The following is a 22619-nucleotide window of genomic DNA, read 5'->3' as shown; positions in this document are numbered from 1 at the left end:
AGTCTGAAAAAATTTCGTAATTTGAAAAAAAAGCTCTGTGAATTATCTGAATTAGCACCATAGAAATAAACACAAACTTCCTCTTAACATACCTGTCCATAAATTGACACCATCAAATGCATAGGAATACAGATCATCACCAACAGCATTTCCTCCCCATTGTTCTCCTCCTCCAGGGTAGGGTACAAAGCCATTGGTATTGGCAACGCCCACTCTCAGTGTAGGTGGAAGATGTGTAGCTGTTTCAAACTGAATCACAACAAGTTCAAAATACCACTTCTTGTACATCGCTGATCCATCTAATACTCCTACATATATATTTGGCTTAATACTGAAAAAAATAAGATACTATAAGTTTCCTCAACAATAAAAAATCTAGATAAGTCAAAAGATATAAAGCATAAATACAGACTAGTCTTTCTGAATGACTCAGTCAACTCATTTCACCTAATCAGTAGAATACATCCATAAAGAAGATTCTGAAAAATTCCTATTCTAATTATACAAGATATGTGGAGTGAGTTGAAACGAGATAACAATCCAAAAACATATGAAAGATAAAATTTTCATATATCTCGTAAAATTTTAATTTAATAACTCCATAGTTTTAAAATTTTATTCTATTGTCAAGCAGTTTTGTCGGAATCAATAAATCTCGGCTAGGTAACAGGTTAGCACAGATAAAATTCTTATTGGTTCAACACTTACCTAGCAACATGGTCAACAAGTTTTGTCTGCAGCAGTAAGTCTCGGCCAGGTAACAAGTTATCACAGATAAGATTCTGATTGGTTCTAACAGCTACTCCACTTCCTACACATAAGGAACGTAAAACATCTAGCACCTATAAATCAGAAATATGTATTAGATTTTAGACAAAGACAATTATTTGTTTCCAAAAGTAACTCACTGAGGATATACATGTTTTACTTCAGAAATAAAGTTTGACAAATTTGAGAGAATGTTTCTTTTTGCTTACCTAAGATTTCTAGTTCATTCATTTTTAGACTATTGGTTCTCCACTTTTCATCATTATGGGGAAGATTCCTACCTAACTTACAACTGTGTATGAGATCAAAACTGTCTAAGTTGTTAAATCTTATTGATTGATTGTTGATGCTTAATGCCGTTTTCAGCACTCTAAGCTACATAATGGCAGTCAGTTTTTTTAATGGCAGAAGAAACAACAGTTATCAGAGAGAACCACCAACCCTCTGCAGGAAAACTGGCAGATCTTGTCAATTAAAATCGTTGTAAAACACACTTGTCACAAGCGGGCTTTGAACACACAAACTCAGTGTTGACAGTCAGTGATCACTATTTGATGAACTACTTATATCATATAGCCACCAAAGACCTCAATTGTAAGTCTGCAAGTCAGATTTGAATTAATATAAACCTGACAACAATTTAAAGCAGGTATACACATGAAAACCCATTTTTACTATTCTTTTTGTCAATCAACTGAGATAATAAATGCCTCCAATGTATAATAAATCCTTTAAGTAAAAGTGACAATATCATATAAGACTAACCTTAGGATCCCTGCCAGCTCTGTCTATCAATGATATGATTGTTATAATGTGTTTCTCTTTGATCATATTGAGAGCTTCAGGACTGTCTATTAGTACACAATGTAACACATCTAGGACTCCTAAAATTTAAAAAAGAAATTACATTTTTCAAGTTCTTTTCTAATAATAGTACATTGTATATTCAGTTGCTAAATTGGGAAATTTAGAATGTATTAGTAGTTAAAGAATCAATAGTGGTATATTATCTTGTTCACATCAAGGTACCTGAATCCTCTTGCTGTACATGATCATGGATAGACATAAACCAAAATGTTAGATATTAACATACTACGATAAATTGTGATCAAATTATACAAATTTACTACTGTATATTCAGAAATTATAGCGTGCATTTATTATTGCAATTTATGAAGAATGTAGAAAAATGCTAGATTAATTATTGCGATTTCAGGTAAATCTGCATACAGAAACTTGTATATGTAACAGAAATTTGAATGAGAGTTCTTATTATTGCGATACTCACCCAGTCACATTATGTGCAGTAATAAAAACCTCACAATAATTTCTGAATTTACAGTATTTATTATTCTTTTTATTGGATACTTTTCAAGAAGTTTGAAGAACAGTTCACGGTAGCCATAATGTTACATTTTTTTACTTGCATCAAGGTATTTCTTGAAAGACAAAAATATCTACCACTATTTTCATTTCACTAATTTGACACAAGATGCTTTTTCAAAGCATAGAGCATAAGGACCTACCCAAATTTATAACATTTAACATACCTGTTGATGACTGCTGACTCTCTAACCTACTGACAAGCCAGTCAAGTCGATATGATTGAGCAAACTGTGCACAGTTGGCACGGTTACCACGGATCATGGCAGCTAGGTAAATAGAACAGTCAAATTTGAGTATACTGAATTGCTATAGTAATATCTTTCAAAATTTGAACATTAAACATTTATGTGTCAAAAGGACATCACACCCCACTTGCACTATCACATTTCCATTTTCAGTGAACTGCAAAATCTGAATCAAATCATAATTTGACATATAGTTAAAAATGTTCACATCATAATGATCAAGTGTATTGAGTTTCAAGTTGATATGACCACAATTTTAAGGTAAAACATCTAAGAACAAAATTTTTAGCTAGCTTAAACCAAAATTTAACCTGTTAAGTAAACCATTACATCCTGGTCAAAACCCTTATCCTACAATTTACATATTTTTTGAAAATATCACGTCAGAATGTACATCTATACCAAGTATCAAGTTGATGTGACTACCACCGTTGGTGTTGTTTTAAAAAAGGAAAAAATATCTAGATCTAATTCAAATTTGTTGAAGTTGCTGGTTACAACTAAACAATTCTAAAAAAGCATTCATCATTTTTAATTTTTTACTTCCAGTTTTGGGCAAACATAACATACAAAAAAGCTATCGATACATAATTTGATATATTTGCATTAATTCCTACCTAACAGCAGATATAAATAACTTGATATGTCATCCCATTTACTAGCTGCCTCCTCGCCTGCATAATGGGCAAAGTGTCGCCTACTTTTATACTGGATGAATTTGTCAATGGTTTCCAGAATGAGAGCAATCATACCCTGAAAAATCAATCATTAAAAATCAATTATTTAGGCAAGTATTTCCAGTATGCTAGTTTAAAACATCAACTTTGGAGAAAAAAGAGTAATTAATTTGCAGATTTTTTTTCAACTTTAATATAAACATAAACATATACCATTTTTACATTTGGGTTTCACAGATATTGTCCACCCAAGCAGCATTTTAAATTTTTCCACTTTTTATGAACGTATTGGCTGTCTGGCATCCAGGAGGGTTGATTTAATGGGACCCAATCTAAAAACAAGATTAATTGAACTAAGGGTCATTTGCCTTTAAAATTAAGTATTATCTAATCATAACAATTTTGTGCTGAAATACTTGATGATTCCTTTAATTATTTTCATTTAGTAATTACTCATTGAACTTAAATGTATTCTTTGAAATCAGTGAAAATCATGCTAATAATACTCATACCACATCTTCTTATATCTATAAATATTGTTTAAATTATGTTAAATTCCAAAAATATTAACGTATACCCAAAATTTGATACCTTAGTAGCCAAACTGTTTACAATTTAATTCAGGTCCTCTTTCAAAAAATACAAAACCCAAAACAAATTCATAAAAATCATGGATTTGCACTATCTATATGTTAGTAGTTTAAAAGTAAAGTACCTCTTCTTGGAATAAATCTTGTCTATTTCTCAAAGCTCTAAGCTTGTTTTGTTTTTCTTCATGCTCTGAAATGCAAATTTAAACAAGGTTTAAAGTTTTTTTGTTATTGAATTGCTGTCTCATTGATATATCAACAGCTTCTTTTATTAAATGGTTAGCACTTTAGCACTACAATGAAACTTTCTCAAATTAAAGCCTCTATAATATCAACTGAAGTCACAAAATATCACACTTGAATTGTTTTCACAAATTTTAATGAATTGTTCTGCAAATTGTGCGGTGAAAATATTTTAAATCACATAAACTGAGTCATCATTATATCATCTTTGTTTGCAATCTAAATATATGCATCAATTTCCTGTATGTTTTGAATTTGAACCTTATATAACTGTGGTGTACAATCATCATTAATTAAAAACAGTTCTTTAGCAAATATCTTATATATAATATAAACTTAGAGCATATACCTTCATCTTCACCAGGTTGAGCAAAATAGTCAATGAGGTCTTCAAGGCACTTCAATACTTCTGAAAGACTAATTCTACCCCAGGCATGACCACTTCTACCCTCTGTCTTTAAAGCATCTAGTGCTCTGAAAATTAAATACATATCAATCAAAATGTGTCTTAGACGATTAAGCCTTTACAGTTCTAACAATTTATAAGCCTTCTTCTTCCTCCATTACTCTCAATAGTCATGAAAAAACAAAGCTTATTTCAGCGAAAAAAAGTTAAGATAATATGACATCGTAGACGTTTGCTACATCATGTCAATTCCAAATGATATGTCAGGGGAATTGCAGAACAGAGTATAGAATTAAAAATCAATGTTTCATAACTTTAAACATATTTTCTAATCCTCAAGTTTCTACTAGACAATGTTTTTATAATATAACAGAAATAACAAATTGTGTAGGCATCTAGTAAAGACCTAAAGAAAGGGTTAATGCTTAAGCATATCTGTACAATAAATCTTCAGTCACAAATCAGTGAAATATAAAAATATATTAAATTCTTAAATATTCTTCTTCAGATTAAAAATTTCAGCAATGGTATCCATTTTTATTTTTGATGGGACTACTTTTTTTTTACTGTCTTCTTTATTTAAACTTACTTATTAAATCTGTTGAATATAGACTGACACTTCCTGATAACTCTAGCAGATCTCGATTCTTCTTCTTGAGCTCGGGAAAATGTAAAACCATCATCCATATGTCCTTCAACCAACATCACAGCCTACAGAAACAAAACAAAAGAAAGTTCATGAAACACAGATTCAAATTTTGAAACATATCCTATGAATAAATAAAAAATCAGTTATAGCAGAAACAATGCATGTATTCACTAAATTTTTTACAGTGACTTAAGATTGTTGCAAAAGCATTTGGAGAAATTGTAAGATGTGGGAATCAAAATTGCTATGGATTCAATATTATTTGATAAATACCAATTTTCCTGGATTTCTTGGGTCAAGGTGAACCATGAATTTAAATGTTCCTGGAAGTACAATTTTTTTGTAGGCTTGATGCAGACTCACATCCACCAAAAACTTCTCTTCAGCCATTAAAATCAAGCTTAATTGTATCTTAAACAGACCTTTTTCACTTCCAGTTTTCCAACTCCTCGTTTCTTTGTTTCGTAAGTTTGATAGGATAACCATCTTCCAGTCTCACAGTGTTGTATGAAGACCATGGAGTCTCCGTACTTAATGTCAGACTTTCCCATTCCTTCATCTTCTCTACCCTCTGTCTGTTTCTTGTCATCCTAACAACAAAAATATTGAAGGTGCAACATCACGTCAAGTTTTAATATAAAATCTACACACTTTTCTCTCATATTCAATGTATGTGAATGTAACATATGCTTTACTACACACTTGAAATTTTCTTATGAGAACCAGAAGTGAGTTTATGATAAGACTTTTTTATCGTTTAGTTTATTATTATTATTTTATCCTTTTTTAAGGTAAAAGCTTTTGATCTATGAAAATATTCACCAGAATTCTACACCAAAAAAATTCGCCTAAATTTCTATTAAATTGATAATTTCATTTGATAAGGCCATAAATAGAACGTTTTACGACATGTAGCAAAATTTTAACTTCTATGCATTCAGGCAAACATGGTTTAATGCAAAGACTTCTTTTTTAGTAAATTTATTTCTCATTAGATAGAAAAATTAATATTGTTGAGAAGTAGCCAGATCACCATCTACCTTTGAGCTAAATAAGAAGAATGCAACAGCTTGTTCCTCAGCTTTCTGGCGATGAACTGTTACCACTTGGTTGTCAGTGGTAACTGCTAAATATCGCCCAGATGTCACGTGACGTAATCGACACTGCTGTCCCCATCCCATGAATCCACCAGCCCATCTGCAGATAAACAAGAAATAATTATAAAACTTTGAACTAATAAAAATATTTTGAAATATGACATATTTTGAGATAAAACAAATATCTTAACACATCCCAACCTTTATTCTTGATTGAGTGTATGTGTGTGTGCCTGCATGTTTGAGTACTTGACTGGGTAATTGCCAGTATTTGAAAACTAGTATGATGAATTTTTTTACATTGTCCTCTTAACCTCATACATGACATAAAGTTGAGACTCTAACTTGAGATATAATTTCAGCTGTAAATTTTGTTAATTGCAAACATTTTATTAAGAAATAAATTAATTTGTCCAAAATTTACAGCTAGACAGTTGAGACATCTAGATATTTACTCTAGACTGGTATGTAGGTTTCATGTATGATGTGAACTTATCCTCTTCACTGAAAACCACATGGTGACCTTTCAATGTTCAGTTTTGGATTCTGTGAGCCTTGATTAAAGTATCATTGACATTAATCCCCAAAATCTCCTTTATATTTATCATCTGTTTATTTACTCTACTTACTTTGTTCTTATAATTTCTATTCTCCATAGAGATCTAGCATGACTACATACTGCACCAGTTTCATACATCACTGCACTGAAACAAAACAACAGAAAAAATGTTATTCTTTAGATAGACAAAGTAAAATTGATTTGCTGCCTGTAAGGAATTACAAGAGGACTTTTTCTTAAGTTAATTGTACTTTTTTACCTATATTCAGCATGGTTTTGTTCAAGACATGGTTAGATTTTTTTTTTTTTTTCAAACTTTCAACCAATTAAGAAAATATTTTGTGCAGATAAAGTTGATGCAAAAAGTAGTGTTCCTATTTTTATAGTGTTCTAAAATGGATACTTATGGAGCAAATATGCCTTTAAATGTTGAACATATCTCTTTTATCCAATATGGCAATTGAGAGTCTGTTTGTCTAATAAATAATCACATGGTTAGGTTTAAAATTATGAAATGTATAGAATATGAATTTTTAGCATTGCTAGTCAACTGCAGATAATTACTCAGTTTCAATTTATGTAGTTTCAGTACTGAAACACAATTTTTTTTTCATAACAACTTTCAAATATAAACATGTATAAGTAAACACCAATTTTAACAAAAAAAACTTAAAATTTCATACCTAAATTCATTATCACTGCCAGCTTCAGGTATAGCTAGACATTCATCCATGTGACCATGAAATAGACGAATAACATCACCACCAAATACATAACCTAGACATTTGTTCCTGATTCCTCCAGAACACATAGGAACTACTGTCCACAAAGTCTGTTGGAATGATGCTATAACCATACTGCCTCCACCAATATGCTGCAAAATAAACATTTCAAGATTAACTTACTTAAGAATATATACATATACTGTGTATTAATCCCTTATATGTGATTTAAGTTCAGTCTGAGTTACTTCCCTTTCAAGCAGGTATTTTCTTAAACAGTTTTTTTTAAAATATTTTATGCAGTTCAAAAATATCTTTATAAAACATTACTAGTTATTCATATTTAATTTAAAGCACTTCACATAACTACCTAAATATTATTTTCAACACTAAAATTGATTAATATATATAAATTTATCATTGTAAATATACAGAAAAATACCTTTCTGAAAGACCTCTTGCAAATTCAAGAATGAATTACTTTTGGAATTAAAAATATAGAGAAATAAAACAAATTTATACTGGTGTTTTTTTCAGTTTGATGAAAACAACTGAATAATATTGATTGATTGATTGATTGATTGGTGTTTAACGCCAATTTCAACACTATTTTGCTATCTTTTATTGGTAGAGGAAACCGGAGTGCCCAGAAGGAACCACGACCTTCGGTAGGAAAATTGACAATCCTAATCAATTAAGATTGGAGTGGAGCACACCTGGCACGTGCAGGATTCGAACTCACAACCTAAGTGTTGACTGGCTAGTGATACAGTAGTACGACTTCTTAGACCACTCTGCCACCGAGACCCCTATCATCATTTATATATATAACATGTATAAAAATTGTGGTTTTTATCCAACGCAATCATAGGTTTGAACGTTGTTTTCAATTTAGACTTGTACATATATATATATATACATACCGGTATACCGGTATATATATATATGTGGGGGAAAACATATACACAATAAAAATTTAAAAAGTTGACACACCTTACAACACACATTCAGTATAAAGCCTAATGGTCAATTTTGTTGAAAATATACTTTAGATGCAAACAAAAGTCAACAAATTTTTTTAATTAGAAATTGTTTAAGTGAAAATTTTTGATACTTACAAGGTATCTTTCTGAAGAAACACTAACAAGTATAAGATCATCTCCAACTCGTACTTTTTCACCTTCTGACCTTTGTTTAGATGCTGGATGTATAGTCCACCAACATGCTTCTCCTATTGGGGAAATAGATACACAATATAAAAGAAGGAGATGTGGTATAATTGCCAATGAGACAACTATCCAATTCAAGTAGATTTGAGCACTTATAGGCCACCGTATGGCCTTCAACAACCAGAAAAACCCATACTGTATAGTCGGCTATAGAAGTCCCCAAACATGAAAAATCTTATTTTGTTACATAAGCTTATTTCTATTCAGTTCCTTTTCAAGCAAATTTATTAATGAATATTAATAATTAAAGTGACTTTTAGTCAGTCAGCCTTCATTTCAGTGTTTTACAGGGCTTTCTACAATAATTAAATTTCCAAATATCAACATAATTCAAAAGTGAAAGTTCTGCGTAATACTTCTACATGTATCTCAAATATCAACAAAATATATATAGATATCCACAAAATGTACATGTGAGAATTTACATCATATAAAGATAGATAGCTATTATGCATAGAAACCACTATTATTTTCAATTTCTACAAACCTTGAGCTGTTTCATTAAGTCCTACGTCAAAGGCCAGCTTATCATTGGATGAACTTGTGGACAAACAAGATAGGTACTGAAAAAAATATATATGATTATTTATTTATTCAAAGAAAATGGTTGTCTGCTTTTCAATAAAAGCATACACCAACCTTTTACAGAATTTTCAAAAGTATCAAACACAGTGAACGGTTCTCACCAGTATTATCAAACAGTATCAAGGGATTTAAAAAAGCACTGGTTCCCTAAAATTACAGCTCGACTTTGGAAAACATTCTGCTTCAAAATGTATTTAGATTGTGCCATGGAAAATGGTACTGCCTCCAAATAACAATGATTTCATAAATTTGAAATATGTAATGAAGTGGAATGACCTAGAATTGCAACAACTGAGAAAATAGTTACAAAGTTTAAGGAAAATTAGGCTATATGAATATTCAACATGAACCACACAGATTTTGCCAATGAATTTTTAAGCATATCACATCTTTAATAACCCTTCCTACTTCCTGGTCATGAAAAATACTTTTTGAGAATACCTTATATGCAACCATTATATACAACATACACAACAGATGTTAATTCACATAAATAATTAACCACAATAAAACAAATAGGTTTCAAATAACAGAATATGAGAATTAACATTTGAAATCCATTAAAACCTGATCTATCAAAAATAACAATGAAGTTCATGTATGATAAAGTGACGCTACAAGGATCACAACCATTTAAAAATTTGCAGAGGCTAGAAACTTTTTTATAAAAAAAATTTTTCACTACAGCATAGGTAGATAAAGCTTTTTCCAATCCATGCACAAAAGATTGAGTGCCTTGACTATGTCCACACTACTACACTAAGGTGTGTACACTGTTTTTGTTTTGTTTTGTTTTGTCGTAAGTGCAATCCAGTTATATGAATAGATAAAATCATTAGTATATGTATCATTATTTTTACAAAGTAAAATTGATTTATCACTAGTATTGTTTGCTCAAGGTCTACTAGCAAATATTTCATGCATATTTAGAATGAACGATTTAAACAACCAAAAGTTTAGTGGGTCAGTTTGGATTGACTGTTGGAAGATTGGACTAAGACAAAAAAACTCATGTTGGTAAATTGTCTAATTGAATATATCGGGAAATGGGATATTTTTTGCTGACATTTTTGGTATCCGATTTGCCATAGTCTACTGTATTTGTAAAAATCTTTAGCATGAGAGGGCATGGCATGGTACTCTTCCTTCACAGGTAAGAGGTCCCTATTCACAATTCAAAACAAACAGGACTTGGTATTTTCATATCCTGCTTAACAAATGGTACATCCTCATTAACATGAGTCTTACTTCAAGAAAGAAATCTAGGCTACTAAGATACAAAAAAAGCCATCAGTGGACATGTGTGGTCTGCCAACTGTGGATGTGTAAAAGAAGTTACATCCACAATGGCTGCACTGTAATAAATAAAAGATTTTAAGTTTTTGGACCAGTACGTGTTAGTGTTAGTGTTAGTGCTAGTACAAAATGTATTTTCGATAGTGTAATTAAGACCAATCCTAGAGAGTCCCATCCAAGAAACTCCAACAAAATAACCTAGCAATACAAATCATGCCTTTATGATACTCACTTTTGAAATGAACAGAACCAATCAGAGTCCACTTAAGAATGAAGACATATGAACCAAAAAGATCAGTAAAGTCATTATTCCATAACTTGGACTTGCGAAATGAAGTTGATTTTTGACAATGTAAAACTTACCATGTTGCTATGAAGGTGCCTCAGTAAAACTGCATGGCCGTAAAGCAATGTTCTGTGACCTGATTGGGCTGCCTAAAACATAAAATATGACAAGTTATAAACATTATTAAAAACATTCTTTGTTTAGTTATTAATTTTTCATTCATATTGAACTCCAAACAAATATGCAAAGATCTTAGATATATAAGACAAATGAGTACTAAAATTGACAGACCATTTAAAAAGTAAAATAACAAAAATACCGAACTCCAAGGAAAATTCAAAATGGAAAGTCCCTTATTAAATGGCAAAATTAAAAGCTCAAATACACCAAACAAATGGAAAACAACTGTCATATTCCTGACTTGGTACAGGCATTTCCTTATGTAGAAAATGGGTTTTATAGCTAGCTAAACCTCTCACTTCTATGACAGTTGCATAAAATTCCATTAAACTAGTATATGTACAGCATTTCTTCATGCTGGTGGCCAAAGTACTGTATAAAAGCCTTAAAGATTGTGTTGCAGTGGCATTTAATAAACTTCCTCTGTCCTAAATCATTAAAATGACTATTATGGTTTTAAATATATTTAGAGAATGGTTGATTTTGAATTCAAAGTTCTGCCATGTTTGACTAAGATGATTCTTGTTCTGTTCTAGGAATCTTATGGCGGAGAACTAAACATCATGTAGGGCATGATACTACCCATCCATCCTCATCTCCTTACTCCTTACTCCTACTCATGATCACTAATGTTGCCATGAACACCTTTGACTTATACTATTCAAGAAATTTTATTTTTAAAAGGTTAAGAGTTAGAGATCTAATTCGATAATATTCACATCTGATTTTTCAAGATTGGAAAAACTTCTTTCTGTAGTGCACTTTTTAATTTTTTAATGTGTGGTATAGATCACCCACAACCACCCTCAATCTCTGATTAGATTTATAGATATAAAATCTAATATCGGTAATTAATGTTGTAGGAAGGTGAAAGGGACACCCTGACCTTGAAAAGGATAGAAAATCTATTGCATTGCTAAAGATTACATAACAAGCTAGACACTTTGTATAAATCAACTGTAAAAACAATAATTGCAATGATGTTTATATCGTGTCAACTTTCCTTTCCTATTGATTGTATTGTGATAGTGGAACTTCTTTATTATATCCATGATTAATAAACGTCACATGGCTAAGTGAAATGTATTGTATACCGAATTTCCCCTGGTGGAGAGGTTGTGGTGTAATTATCAACCAAAACAATGAAACAATGTGATAAAATCAATATCACGACCTAAAAAAATCCTTGAAGAACCGCTTGTCAAATATACTTGTCACCCAATTTGTAATCCTACAGTCAGGACTATCTAGAGAGTTGGGGAATATTGAACTGTCTGCTTCTTAGACATATGCATGTGATTAACAAGGCAATTGGATTCTTAACACGATGAAATTGATACTCATGTAAATTATCCCTACTTAAATCAACAATTCTGCTTCTACATGTTTTCAAAAACTTCAGGCAACTTGATTTGTATATATTACATTATTCAATGTCTTATCTTTAAACCAATATGCTCCTTATCTTTTCTTATAGACAATCCTGTTTAGACAAGTAACTACTTGACAGAATTATTTTAATAAAATAATAATGAATAATAATGTTCTTCATGTACATGGGCTTAGGTTGGTAAGACACTGACGTCAACTGTACTTTTATATTCCTTTGCGAAGTACTAAGGATAGTTTAGCTCTTCATTAATTCATTATGAATAATCATAAAAATGTTATATTCTTTTTATAAGCTGCTTGGAAGTATTATTCAAACTCTTTACAGCATACTATTGCTATCATATATGTATGGAAAATTAAATTCAAAGTTATCTAATATAAGCCGTCAAGGTTAGACATCCAAATTTTTCATAAGAAGATAATTTTTTTTTTTAAATCAAGGAAGTTAAACATCTAATCAAAATGAAACCAAAGAGAAAAAAAAAACAGACCCAAAAGAATATTAATCTGCTTCCAATATATAAATGTGACACATATGTCCCAATCTGGTTGCTTCCATTTACTATGACAAATTAAAAGTTTTTTCAACCAAAAAAGAGGGATCATTTGGACAAAAATTCAAATAAAGACAAGTAGTGAATTCTATCCATACACACATTATTTCTTGATTGAAAGAATACTAGAGACAAAAAAAAAAACGGCCAAAAAAATTTTCAATATTTTTTTAATTTTCAAAAGAATGAAATGTACCTGTGCAATTTTTTAATAAAAAATCTAAGAACAACAATAATAATAAAATAAAATCACCCTGTATCTAATTATGTAGGTAGAATGAAGAGTTCAAATTCAATTTTCATCCTTGCATAAATAAATATGAAAGCAGGCAGACAACTTCACAACTGAAATAATCTATGCTAACACCAACCTAGACCGACTCTTTTGGTACCTCATGTATCAAATAAAGATAAAAACAATATCTAAACATTTTTTTACATTTAGATCTGGCAATAATTCACACTCTAATCCTATACAACTTACATAAAACCATTATCAAATTAAATATTTATAACCACAACTGTAGTAACATGAGTCACATTATCCACATAAAAAGCATTATATACTTTGGCTGTAGCTTATAAACTTTTCTTCGATGTACCATAACATCTTGTAAATCAACATGACATAGATTAAACAATCGTTATGCTTAGCATTATATACTTTGGCTGTAGCATTATAAACTTTTCTGCCATGTAGCATACTAACATCTTGTTAAGTTACATGACATAGATTAAACAAATCAATGTACCATGACATAGATTAAACAATCGTTATGCTTTGCAATCAATTAAAAGAAATATTATTCATCTTTGCATGATCAACACAGTACATGTACACTGCATATGTTATATTTGATAAGTTGCCATGGCAATACACCAAAACTAATTAATGCCAGTATAATAAAAACAACATGATTTTTTTTAGATGTTAATCTGCTTATATTTGAAATTCTACCTCATTTATATATATTTTAAAGCTTTATGCAATTGTCTCTTTCAGGGTAATATGCAGTCATGCTTAAAAAGGGTAGAAACGGATAAAAAAAAACTTGAATGAATAGTAGTCCATCTCTATTTTTATGGTTGTTGTTGAAGTTTCTTTTTGTCATTTCTATTTCCTTGTGAGCATGGCATGCCATATTATCTTGAAACAGTCTATAAAACATGAAAACAGTATCATGTAGCATTTAAAGAACTTTTAAATTAAGCAGAATTTTTTTTATAGTACATAGTCATTTTATGCACTCACTGATATAGATTAAGGCATTTAACATTAAAAGAAAACAAAAAAGGTATAATTATTTCAAATATAATGTGTTTCAATCTGATTAAAATACAGATATGTGTCCACCCTCTGCTAACACGGATCTAACAACATTAATTCTACTTTCTATTCTGGTAATTATTACATCAGCCAATGAAACTCCTGCCTACAAATTTTTGAAGGTGTGTATCATTACTACAAAACCAAAGGATTCTGGAGCATGGACACAGGATCTGTGTTTTAATCAGATGGACAATGTTTTTATTTTAAGATCCAGTATAAACATAAGCAAAACAAGTAAAAGTTTCCGATAGATTTCATAGTGTTTAGTCTGATTATCAAAATACTCGGATTCCCATCACTGATTTTAAAAAGCACTTTTACCTTGAAATTATTCATCTGCATGCAAACCTTTCAGTGACCATTAAGCACATTTCCCACGAGCCTTTGCTGTTTACATTTTATACAGAGGAAAATTACTATCAATATCCTTCTAATTTTATGACATAACTTTTATAACTGCAAATGTTGAAATTAATTGACTTCAATTCCCATATTTGACATTAAATATATGGCTTTTAATATGATGTTAGGTTTTTGAATACTTTTCAAAGTATATATCTGATAATTATTGTTTGCAATTACAAAACAGTAATAATTTCTGCAATTTAAATAAAAAACAATGTTCTCTCTGGTGTGTAGTACATAATAATCATCTAAAAAAGTTTTTGATTTGAAAATATCTAAATTTTCCTACGGGAACTTTTGGAACTGACAGTAACAAAACAAATGATAATCTGGTCTCAAAACTACTGACTAAACAAAGTCTTTAATCAAAGGCAAACATAATGAATTGGCTATTTTCAAAGCCATTTTGTATTAGGACACTGTCACACAGCCAAACAAGGCACATGTATAACTAAGACCTGGAACAAGGCCTGGCCTGTCTCTCTATCTACAAGTCATTTGCTGATGGGCTAGCAGGTTACATGTATCATTAACACTGTCTGAATGTAATACCAATTACACAATTTTTCTGTCTTATATCAATTGGAATACATGAAAATTAAATACTCTTAAGAAAATGGTTCAAAGTCAAAATGATATCTTCTCCAGGCTCTTACCAGGAAATATGCTTAATAGGTCCAACAATGTGTACAAAGTATATGAAGATATGGACTATTACTCACAGACAATTTTGTTTCTGGTCTTTCTTCCTAAAATTTTACATTCAAGATCATTGTCTTGCACATATTAGCAGATTGTTTGCATGTATTTAATACCTTTAAAATGACTGACAATATTTAGGCCATATCCCATATGGAAGAATATGCATTTAAAATAAAAGATTGCATAAAGTAAAATATAACTGTTGAAAATAAAAGATTGCATAAAGTAAAATATAACTGTTGAAAAATAAAAGATTGCATAAAGTAAAATATAACTGTTGAAAATAAATATAATTTCAAGCACATAAATTTGTTACTATTTTTTTGCTTTAAAAATAATGCCAAGTCTGTACCTCTCATCTCAGGCTGTCTGTATAGACATACTTATCCTTTTGGAAATTTAACTGAATTAGCTCCAAATGAACACAGATTTGTCTTCAAATAACCTTCTGGTGTCATGCAACAATTACTTCTACTTATGACATCAAACCTTTTGAATTGTGAGGCAAAATTTTGCAGGAACTTGTTTGGCTTTCTGTGATGGCAGACAAATTTGCATACAAGTGTAAATACATCTATTGCTGGCCTAGCTTTGATTGAATAAAGGATGTATGAGGTCATGTTTACAAATTGGTCCAGAAATCTCAAAAAAAACAATTTTCTTAAAAGTGAATATAAGAATTGTTTTGGTTATTTGTGTTGTTGGTTTGCTGTCTTTTTGACATATTACCTAACATCATCCTTGATGTGTTGCAAGATTATTTGAAGTGATTTATCTTAGGACTATGACTTCCAAAAGGAATACAACTTGAACAGATCAATCAGTTCAAAAGAATTTTTCTACTTAATTTTAAAAGAAAAATTCTAAAATAATATAAAGAAACACATGCATCATTTAAAGAAATAATCAAAGGAGAATTTTTCCTTAATGTAATTCAAAAAATTGTTTTATAGTTACAGAAACAAAAAGACAATTATAAAAATTGTATCTAATTTTGTTCAGCTGTGCCCATGTTTATTGTTGACAAAGGAGATTACATGGAAAAACAAGTACATGTAATAAACTAAGGCTAAGAACAAATACAATGTGTTTCAAACAACAAACGTAAAATGGGAAGGGCCACACTTCACCTTTTTTTTTTAACTAAACCATTTTTTTGTGTACCGTAAATGGAAACTATAACTGAAATCAAGCTATCAATGTGAAGTTGTTTTGTGTGTATTAAAGTTGTTAACAAACATCTAAGTTATCCTTTATAATCCTATAAAATCAAGAATACTGCACTGAAGAAGGTTAACTTCTATGTTTTATATATCATTATGGATGTTCTGACATTTAATGCTTGAAGTTTGCATCAGATTCCATTGCATCAGAGAAGATAATTTAAGGTTTGCAGACATCAACAGATGAAAAGGGATATGAATAGCTTGTATAAACAACTCAATAATGAGCTAAATTAAATTCATTTCAATGAAGCTTTAGACTGTGCTAATAACACCAATTTGGGCATTCAAAAACAAAATAATTGGATCTCTGTAATTCCCATAATTCTATCCATAGTTCTCTAAACGCATATTATTCTTACTCTTATAACATACGCTGGGTATGTTTTTTTTTCTAACTGTGCGAAAGCCTAAACTGATTTATAAAATAGTTCATTTAATTTCGACAATACAACTATTTGGTATAAAACAACCATACATACTGTGGAATCCTGGGATGATGATGTGACCATTTCCTGCAGAGCTCTGACCGAAAGAGCTTGTTCTAGAACAAATGAACATACTGACAAATCTGGAGGAACATCCTAAAAACAAAATAAATCAAATGTTATATGAGTAAATGCAAATGGGCTACGTTTACATCTAGCTAGTCTGGACCAGTGATGTTTTTCTGTTTGGTCATAATATTGTCCATTTTCCTTCACTTTATAGTTTTTCGTTGTCCCCTTGATAACTTTTCTTTATTTTTCTATTAAATATCCTTTCCTTATTGTCATTTTTTCAAAACCAGGAATTTCAAATTTATTTTGCGGCTTTATGTCCACTTCAAATGGATAAAAATTTGATTAAAAAAAAAAAAAAAATTCTAGGTGAAAATGTGAGTATTTTGTTTATTATTGAATAAACACTTATCTCTGTTGCCAAAGTGGAAAAATAGTTTATTAACTTTGTTAGTCATCATTGAAATGGAAAAGTCAGTTTTGTATTACATAGCAGAACACGACAACCAAATTTGTGGAATTAATGGCTTATTCATATCACACTATGTTCAATGTGATAGGAGAAATGTCTCTTCAAGCACGAATATATATATATGTCATGTGGTACTGTTACAAACTTTCATATCAGATGAAAACCAACAACCATGTTGAAAAGAATATATGAGAAAGGAAACAGGGAATGTGTCAAAGGGACAACAACCAAACCACAGAGCAGAAAACAGCCCAAGACCACCAATGGGTCTTCAATGCGGCCAGAAAATCCTGCACCAGGAGGCAGGCTTTGGCTGACCCCTAAACAATAATGTATACTAGTTCAGCGAAGTGGACACCACACTAAACTCCAAAACATAAAAAGGTACCAAAATTTTTAAAAAACACAAAAAAAGGTTAGAGGTTCCTGACCAGAGATAAGTGCAAAAATGTGGCTGGTTAAACATGTTTTAAGCATGTGTCATTATAGATACATTTGTTATCAACACATTAATCTGTAATTATCAAATTGGTGCAGATGACTTTTATTTTTACTTAAATTTAAGAATTGAATGGATATTAAGCAATTTTAAGCAAAGTGACCTAACAGTTCAAGTACATTGTGGCATGTCACTTGCATTTATATTGCTTAAAACTTACAAAATTTTACATTCAGAAGGATTTTGACCTTATATTTTCTCCCTCTGACTCAAGGCTAGATTATCTCTATTTACATAAATTCATTCATATTTTGCTTATACAAGACTGCAAGAAATTTTGACAGGAGAAGTTGATCAACTCTACAGACCAATGCCAAGAAAATAACCAAAAATAACAATAGATAAAACAAACACATGTTCTTATTTTCAGACACTTTCAAACATGCATTTATACATTTAATACAGCTATTAAGAATCATATTCCTCAATGCTTTATTTTTCAAAGAGTGTAGTCTTTTCTGATGTAAACTTAAAGACATCACTAAATAATTGTCTGATGTTTATATAATTGGTTTTCATATCAACAAAGTATGTAGATCCTATAAGTATCCCCAAGGCAACATTGCTGAAGTACATAAGAACTGGCTCATCTCCAAATCCAATATAAAATATACAAAGCATATGGTGAATTTCCAGTGCCTTGTATTTACAGTAATGTCTAATTATCATGCCAACAATGATTACATAAGAATACAAAAATTTCATACTTTCAAGAGCTAAATGTTGGCCATTTTCAATTCAAACCTTTAAAACTATACATATCAAAAAAACATTTTCATGCCTTTAATCAGAAGGCTGTAAACCTTTTGAACTATTGCTTGGTACAATTGTAAATTTTGTTTGTATCTAAGCTGCCTTAATTGTATTCTTTTGTGTTGTGGATTTGTTACTATTCGTGGGATACCAATTTTTGTGAATTTACTGGGTAAATGTGAACCACGAATTTAAATGTTCAAAGAAATGCACATTTTTTATAGGCTTGTATGCAGACTTTGACAAAACCATGAAATCAAATATCCACTAAAATACTTTTTTTGTCAATCGACCAAAATTGGTCCCCAAAAAAATAAATGAATCCCTAGTATGTTATCTCACGATAAGTTATAATGTATGAGTAGTCTGTAGACCCTGAGAAATGATGAAAATCTGCTCCATCAATACTGGAAATTAAAAAGCATTCTGAGAGTATTGCATGGCGATACATAGTCCCCTACCAGTTAAAAATTCATTGTACTGGAACAAAATGCGAACTTCATCTATAACTTGTCATGGTGTAAACTATATACCAATTATCAAATCAATATCTTCAAGCATGACGAAAAAAATTGAGGAAAACTGATTATTTGAGTGAATTTTCTAAGTCCAAGGACCATAACTCTGCACAAGATCATCAGACCGTAACAAAATTCGAAATTGATCTGTAACTTGTCATGATAAAACAATACACTACATATCAAATCAATATTTTCAAGCATGAAGAAAAAAAGTGTGGAAAACTGATTTGCCAGACTGACACATAGACAGATGGACAGACAGACAGACAGATGGAGTGCAAACCTAAAGTCCCCTTCGACTTCGTTGGTAAGGGACTAATAAGAGGGGATAAGCATGTAAGAAATATGTAATTGATCTGTAAGATATATGTAAATGATCTAGCAACCCAAAAACACATAAACATCTGAAAAAATTTTTTGCTATCTTATTTCGTTTCCTCTTTATATATTGTGAGGTTTGAATTTAAGCTGGTTTAAAAGAAAGGAGTGTAAAGACACTTAGTTTTATTACATACCCGACAAGATACATTCTCTAGGCAGCACATACGGCTGCCAAATCCTTCTGCTGCAAGACATACTCTATCAGTTGTACTACTATCTCTGGAGGATGTCACACAACTCAAACAAACAATATCATTCTACAACAGAAAACAAATATATTGAATTTATTTAATTAAATCAAACTGGAAAATTAGAAACACTTCAAGTTTTGTAGCAAAATATGTCATGGCCAAATTTGTTTCACTATTTACTCACCAATAAACAAATTTAATTTTAAGTTGACGTGATGTCAATTTTTTACTTAATCTAATGAATTAAAGCAATAAAGTGAAAAAACAACACTTATCCTTCTATGTTTTTTAATTTCATTCTTGGTTTATGTGGTATTTTTGTTGCTTTTTATTGTTCTTCTTATATTTTTTTTTTCTTCGAATTGTTTTATGTGGCGGAGGGGCTGGGGGACTGATGCTCTCATCAGTCAGTACAGCACTGAATACTCATACTGTCTCTTATAAAGAATAGATAAATAACACCCCTGCATCTTAATGCAACTCTAAATACTGGTATGTAAAATAAAATACTGTCGCCAATAAAACATGTTCAGATATTGTCATATGATGGTGTGTAATGCCATTTTGTGTACATTTGTACCAATTATAATATGACGGTTAATGGTAAAAATATTTTTGTATTTGCTTCATAGATTTAAAATGATAAATTTGTCATTTTTAAAATTTTTATATGGGGACCAGATCTATTCCTTGGCTAGCAAAGATGAAATTATATATTCAAAACCACTAACATAGGATATTAATTTCATGTTTTTATTTATGCATCAACAAAAACACAATATTCAAAATTCAGTTAACTGTTTGCTAGTAACATTTTTACAACAAAATCATGAAAATGTACCGTAAATATACAAGCAATCACATTACATGTAATTTAAACTACAGCTGGAACACTTTCAGTATTGTTTATTTCCTATGTTTTGAACAAGGTCAATTCAATGTCAATCACTTTCCTTCACAATTATTAGTTCATTTAGAAATGAGAAATATGTTTTATTTCTGGTTCAATGAAAAGTGCACTTAATAAAAATCCCTTTCTAGTTGATTTCCTTCTTATTAACTGATGTGCTTACTGAAAACTGCCATAATACTTTTTGCCCTTGGAGTATTGTCACGGAATAGAAGTTCCTTCATAATATAAGTTCCAAATGGAAAAAATATTCTGGAATATTATTTCCACTGGAAAAAATATTACAGCAAATGTTCCTAACGGAATAAATGGTATAGAATATTTGTTCCAACAGGAACAGATATTATGACATTGTTTATAACAAAGTTTCCAGTGGAACTTCTGTTAGGCGGAACAAATATACGTTGACAGTATCAATGTAAAGGCAAACACTTGTTAATATAGTAGTTAAAAGTTAAAGTGGTTACAATTGAGAATAAAAATTGATAAGGAAAGGACATTTAGCAAGTCTAGGTAAATGACTATTGTTTAGCATTTGTTAGGTGCAGTATTAAAAACAATTTGGTAAACTCTATACTCTAGTTTCTCAGCTCGTGGAGAGAAGGAGACTGGATCGTAATCCTTGGCTAGCGAAGATGTAGTTGTCTCAAAAAACCTCTGGAAAATATAACTATAAAAAGCCGCATTTTATGTACTACTACACTTGTTTCCTATCATTAAATCGTCCTGAAGACGCCACCGTAAGTGGCAAAACATGTAGACCAGAATAAAGCATTTCCTTGCAGTAATCCAGGATGTTGTTGTCTTTTTACAGTTATATTATTGTATTCTGTTGAATATTCATACTGAATACAATTAATATAAATAAAAGAAGACGGGGAGTATACATCAAAGAGACAGCAACCTAACACAAAAGACATCTAGAAGGCAACATACAAAAGTCCTCAATAACAGACAGGTGACTTTATAAATTGTCAAGCTCTAAATCGATCAGTCTGAAAATGTTATGAAAAATTAATCAGAAAATATCAAAGGTCTGCCATTACCACTGAATTCTACAAATACCTTTAAATTTTGAATGTACATTAAACAAATAAATATGTTTAAGTGCAGTTTCATACAGATGGTCTTATGGCTTTTCAAGCATTCACCTCGGTGGTAGTGTGCTCATCTTCATACCTGTCAACTGACCCGGATCCTGTGTGTGTGACCTGAGTTTTTCACAATTCTGAGGGGTCACCCGGAACACACGCCGGGTGACTAAATAACCCAGGAATTCGGAAAATAACCCGTTTTCACCCGGATTCCTAAGCCTTCAGAGATCTTCAGACTGATTAGATATAAACTGATTTCTTTAAAATACCGGCAAATTCGTAATTCTTCCTGGACAAGAAGTTCAACTAGCTGTGTAAACTCAGCTCAAGTGACCCATTTCAGTGCATGGCTCCACTTGACAGCTTTGGTGTCAAACACACTGTTAATTAACACCAATTACCTTAGCTTTAGGTCGTAAATAATTTGTGTATTTCAAAGTTGTTTTAAAAATTACTTCCCCTTTTTTGTCGATTCACAATATATCCTTAAACTTATGTTTTTTTTTGTAAAAGGATTAAATCTTAAATGAATTGAATGCAAAAACATATCAAAATAATACTTTTACTTATTGTTTTACCTTAAAACAATTAAAAATTAAAATTTTGAAAATTACTTTTTTCATCTATACCTCCTTTAATTGTTTAACTTTATTTTATTATATTCTAATATCAACCTCTGTAATATTTCTTTGCTTAAAAGCTGCACTAATGTATGCAAAGAAAACACAAATTGGCACATTGTATGCCATGGACTGAATATGAACAGGAATAAAG

General features: G+C 30.8%; 1 protein-coding gene across 1 annotated transcript in view; it reads right to left on the bottom strand.

Annotated features, from left to right (window-relative positions):
* The window catches only part of LOC127738961 (ryanodine receptor-like), a 154684-nt gene that overhangs the window by 124516 nt on the left and 7549 nt on the right, over positions 1–22619 (bottom strand). Inside the window, exons 2-19 of the mRNA XM_052250461.1 lie at positions 19785–19907; positions 17007–17108; positions 15322–15348; positions 10816–10887; positions 9059–9134; positions 8461–8573; positions 7304–7494; positions 6691–6765; positions 6005–6161; positions 5387–5554; positions 4905–5026; positions 4259–4383; positions 3792–3856; positions 3017–3152; positions 2319–2420; positions 1534–1652; positions 709–842; positions 93–331 (exon numbers count right to left, since the gene is read on the bottom strand). Of these exons, the coding sequence (XP_052106421.1) occupies positions 93–331; positions 709–842; positions 1534–1652; positions 2319–2420; positions 3017–3152; positions 3792–3856; positions 4259–4383; positions 4905–5026; positions 5387–5554; positions 6005–6161; positions 6691–6765; positions 7304–7494; positions 8461–8573; positions 9059–9134; positions 10816–10887; positions 15322–15348; positions 17007–17108; positions 19785–19907 (2146 nt within the window). The remainder of the gene's footprint in view (positions 1–92; positions 332–708; positions 843–1533; positions 1653–2318; positions 2421–3016; positions 3153–3791; positions 3857–4258; positions 4384–4904; positions 5027–5386; positions 5555–6004; positions 6162–6690; positions 6766–7303; positions 7495–8460; positions 8574–9058; positions 9135–10815; positions 10888–15321; positions 15349–17006; positions 17109–19784; positions 19908–22619) is intronic.

The sequence above is a fragment of the Mytilus californianus genome, unplaced genomic scaffold, assembly GCF_021869535.1.
Source record: "Mytilus californianus isolate M0D057914Y unplaced genomic scaffold, xbMytCali1.0.p SCAF_4, whole genome shotgun sequence".
In the NCBI taxonomy this organism is placed as follows: domain Eukaryota; kingdom Metazoa; phylum Mollusca; class Bivalvia; order Mytilida; family Mytilidae; genus Mytilus; species Mytilus californianus.
This window is presented reverse-complemented; position numbering and strand designations above follow the sequence as displayed.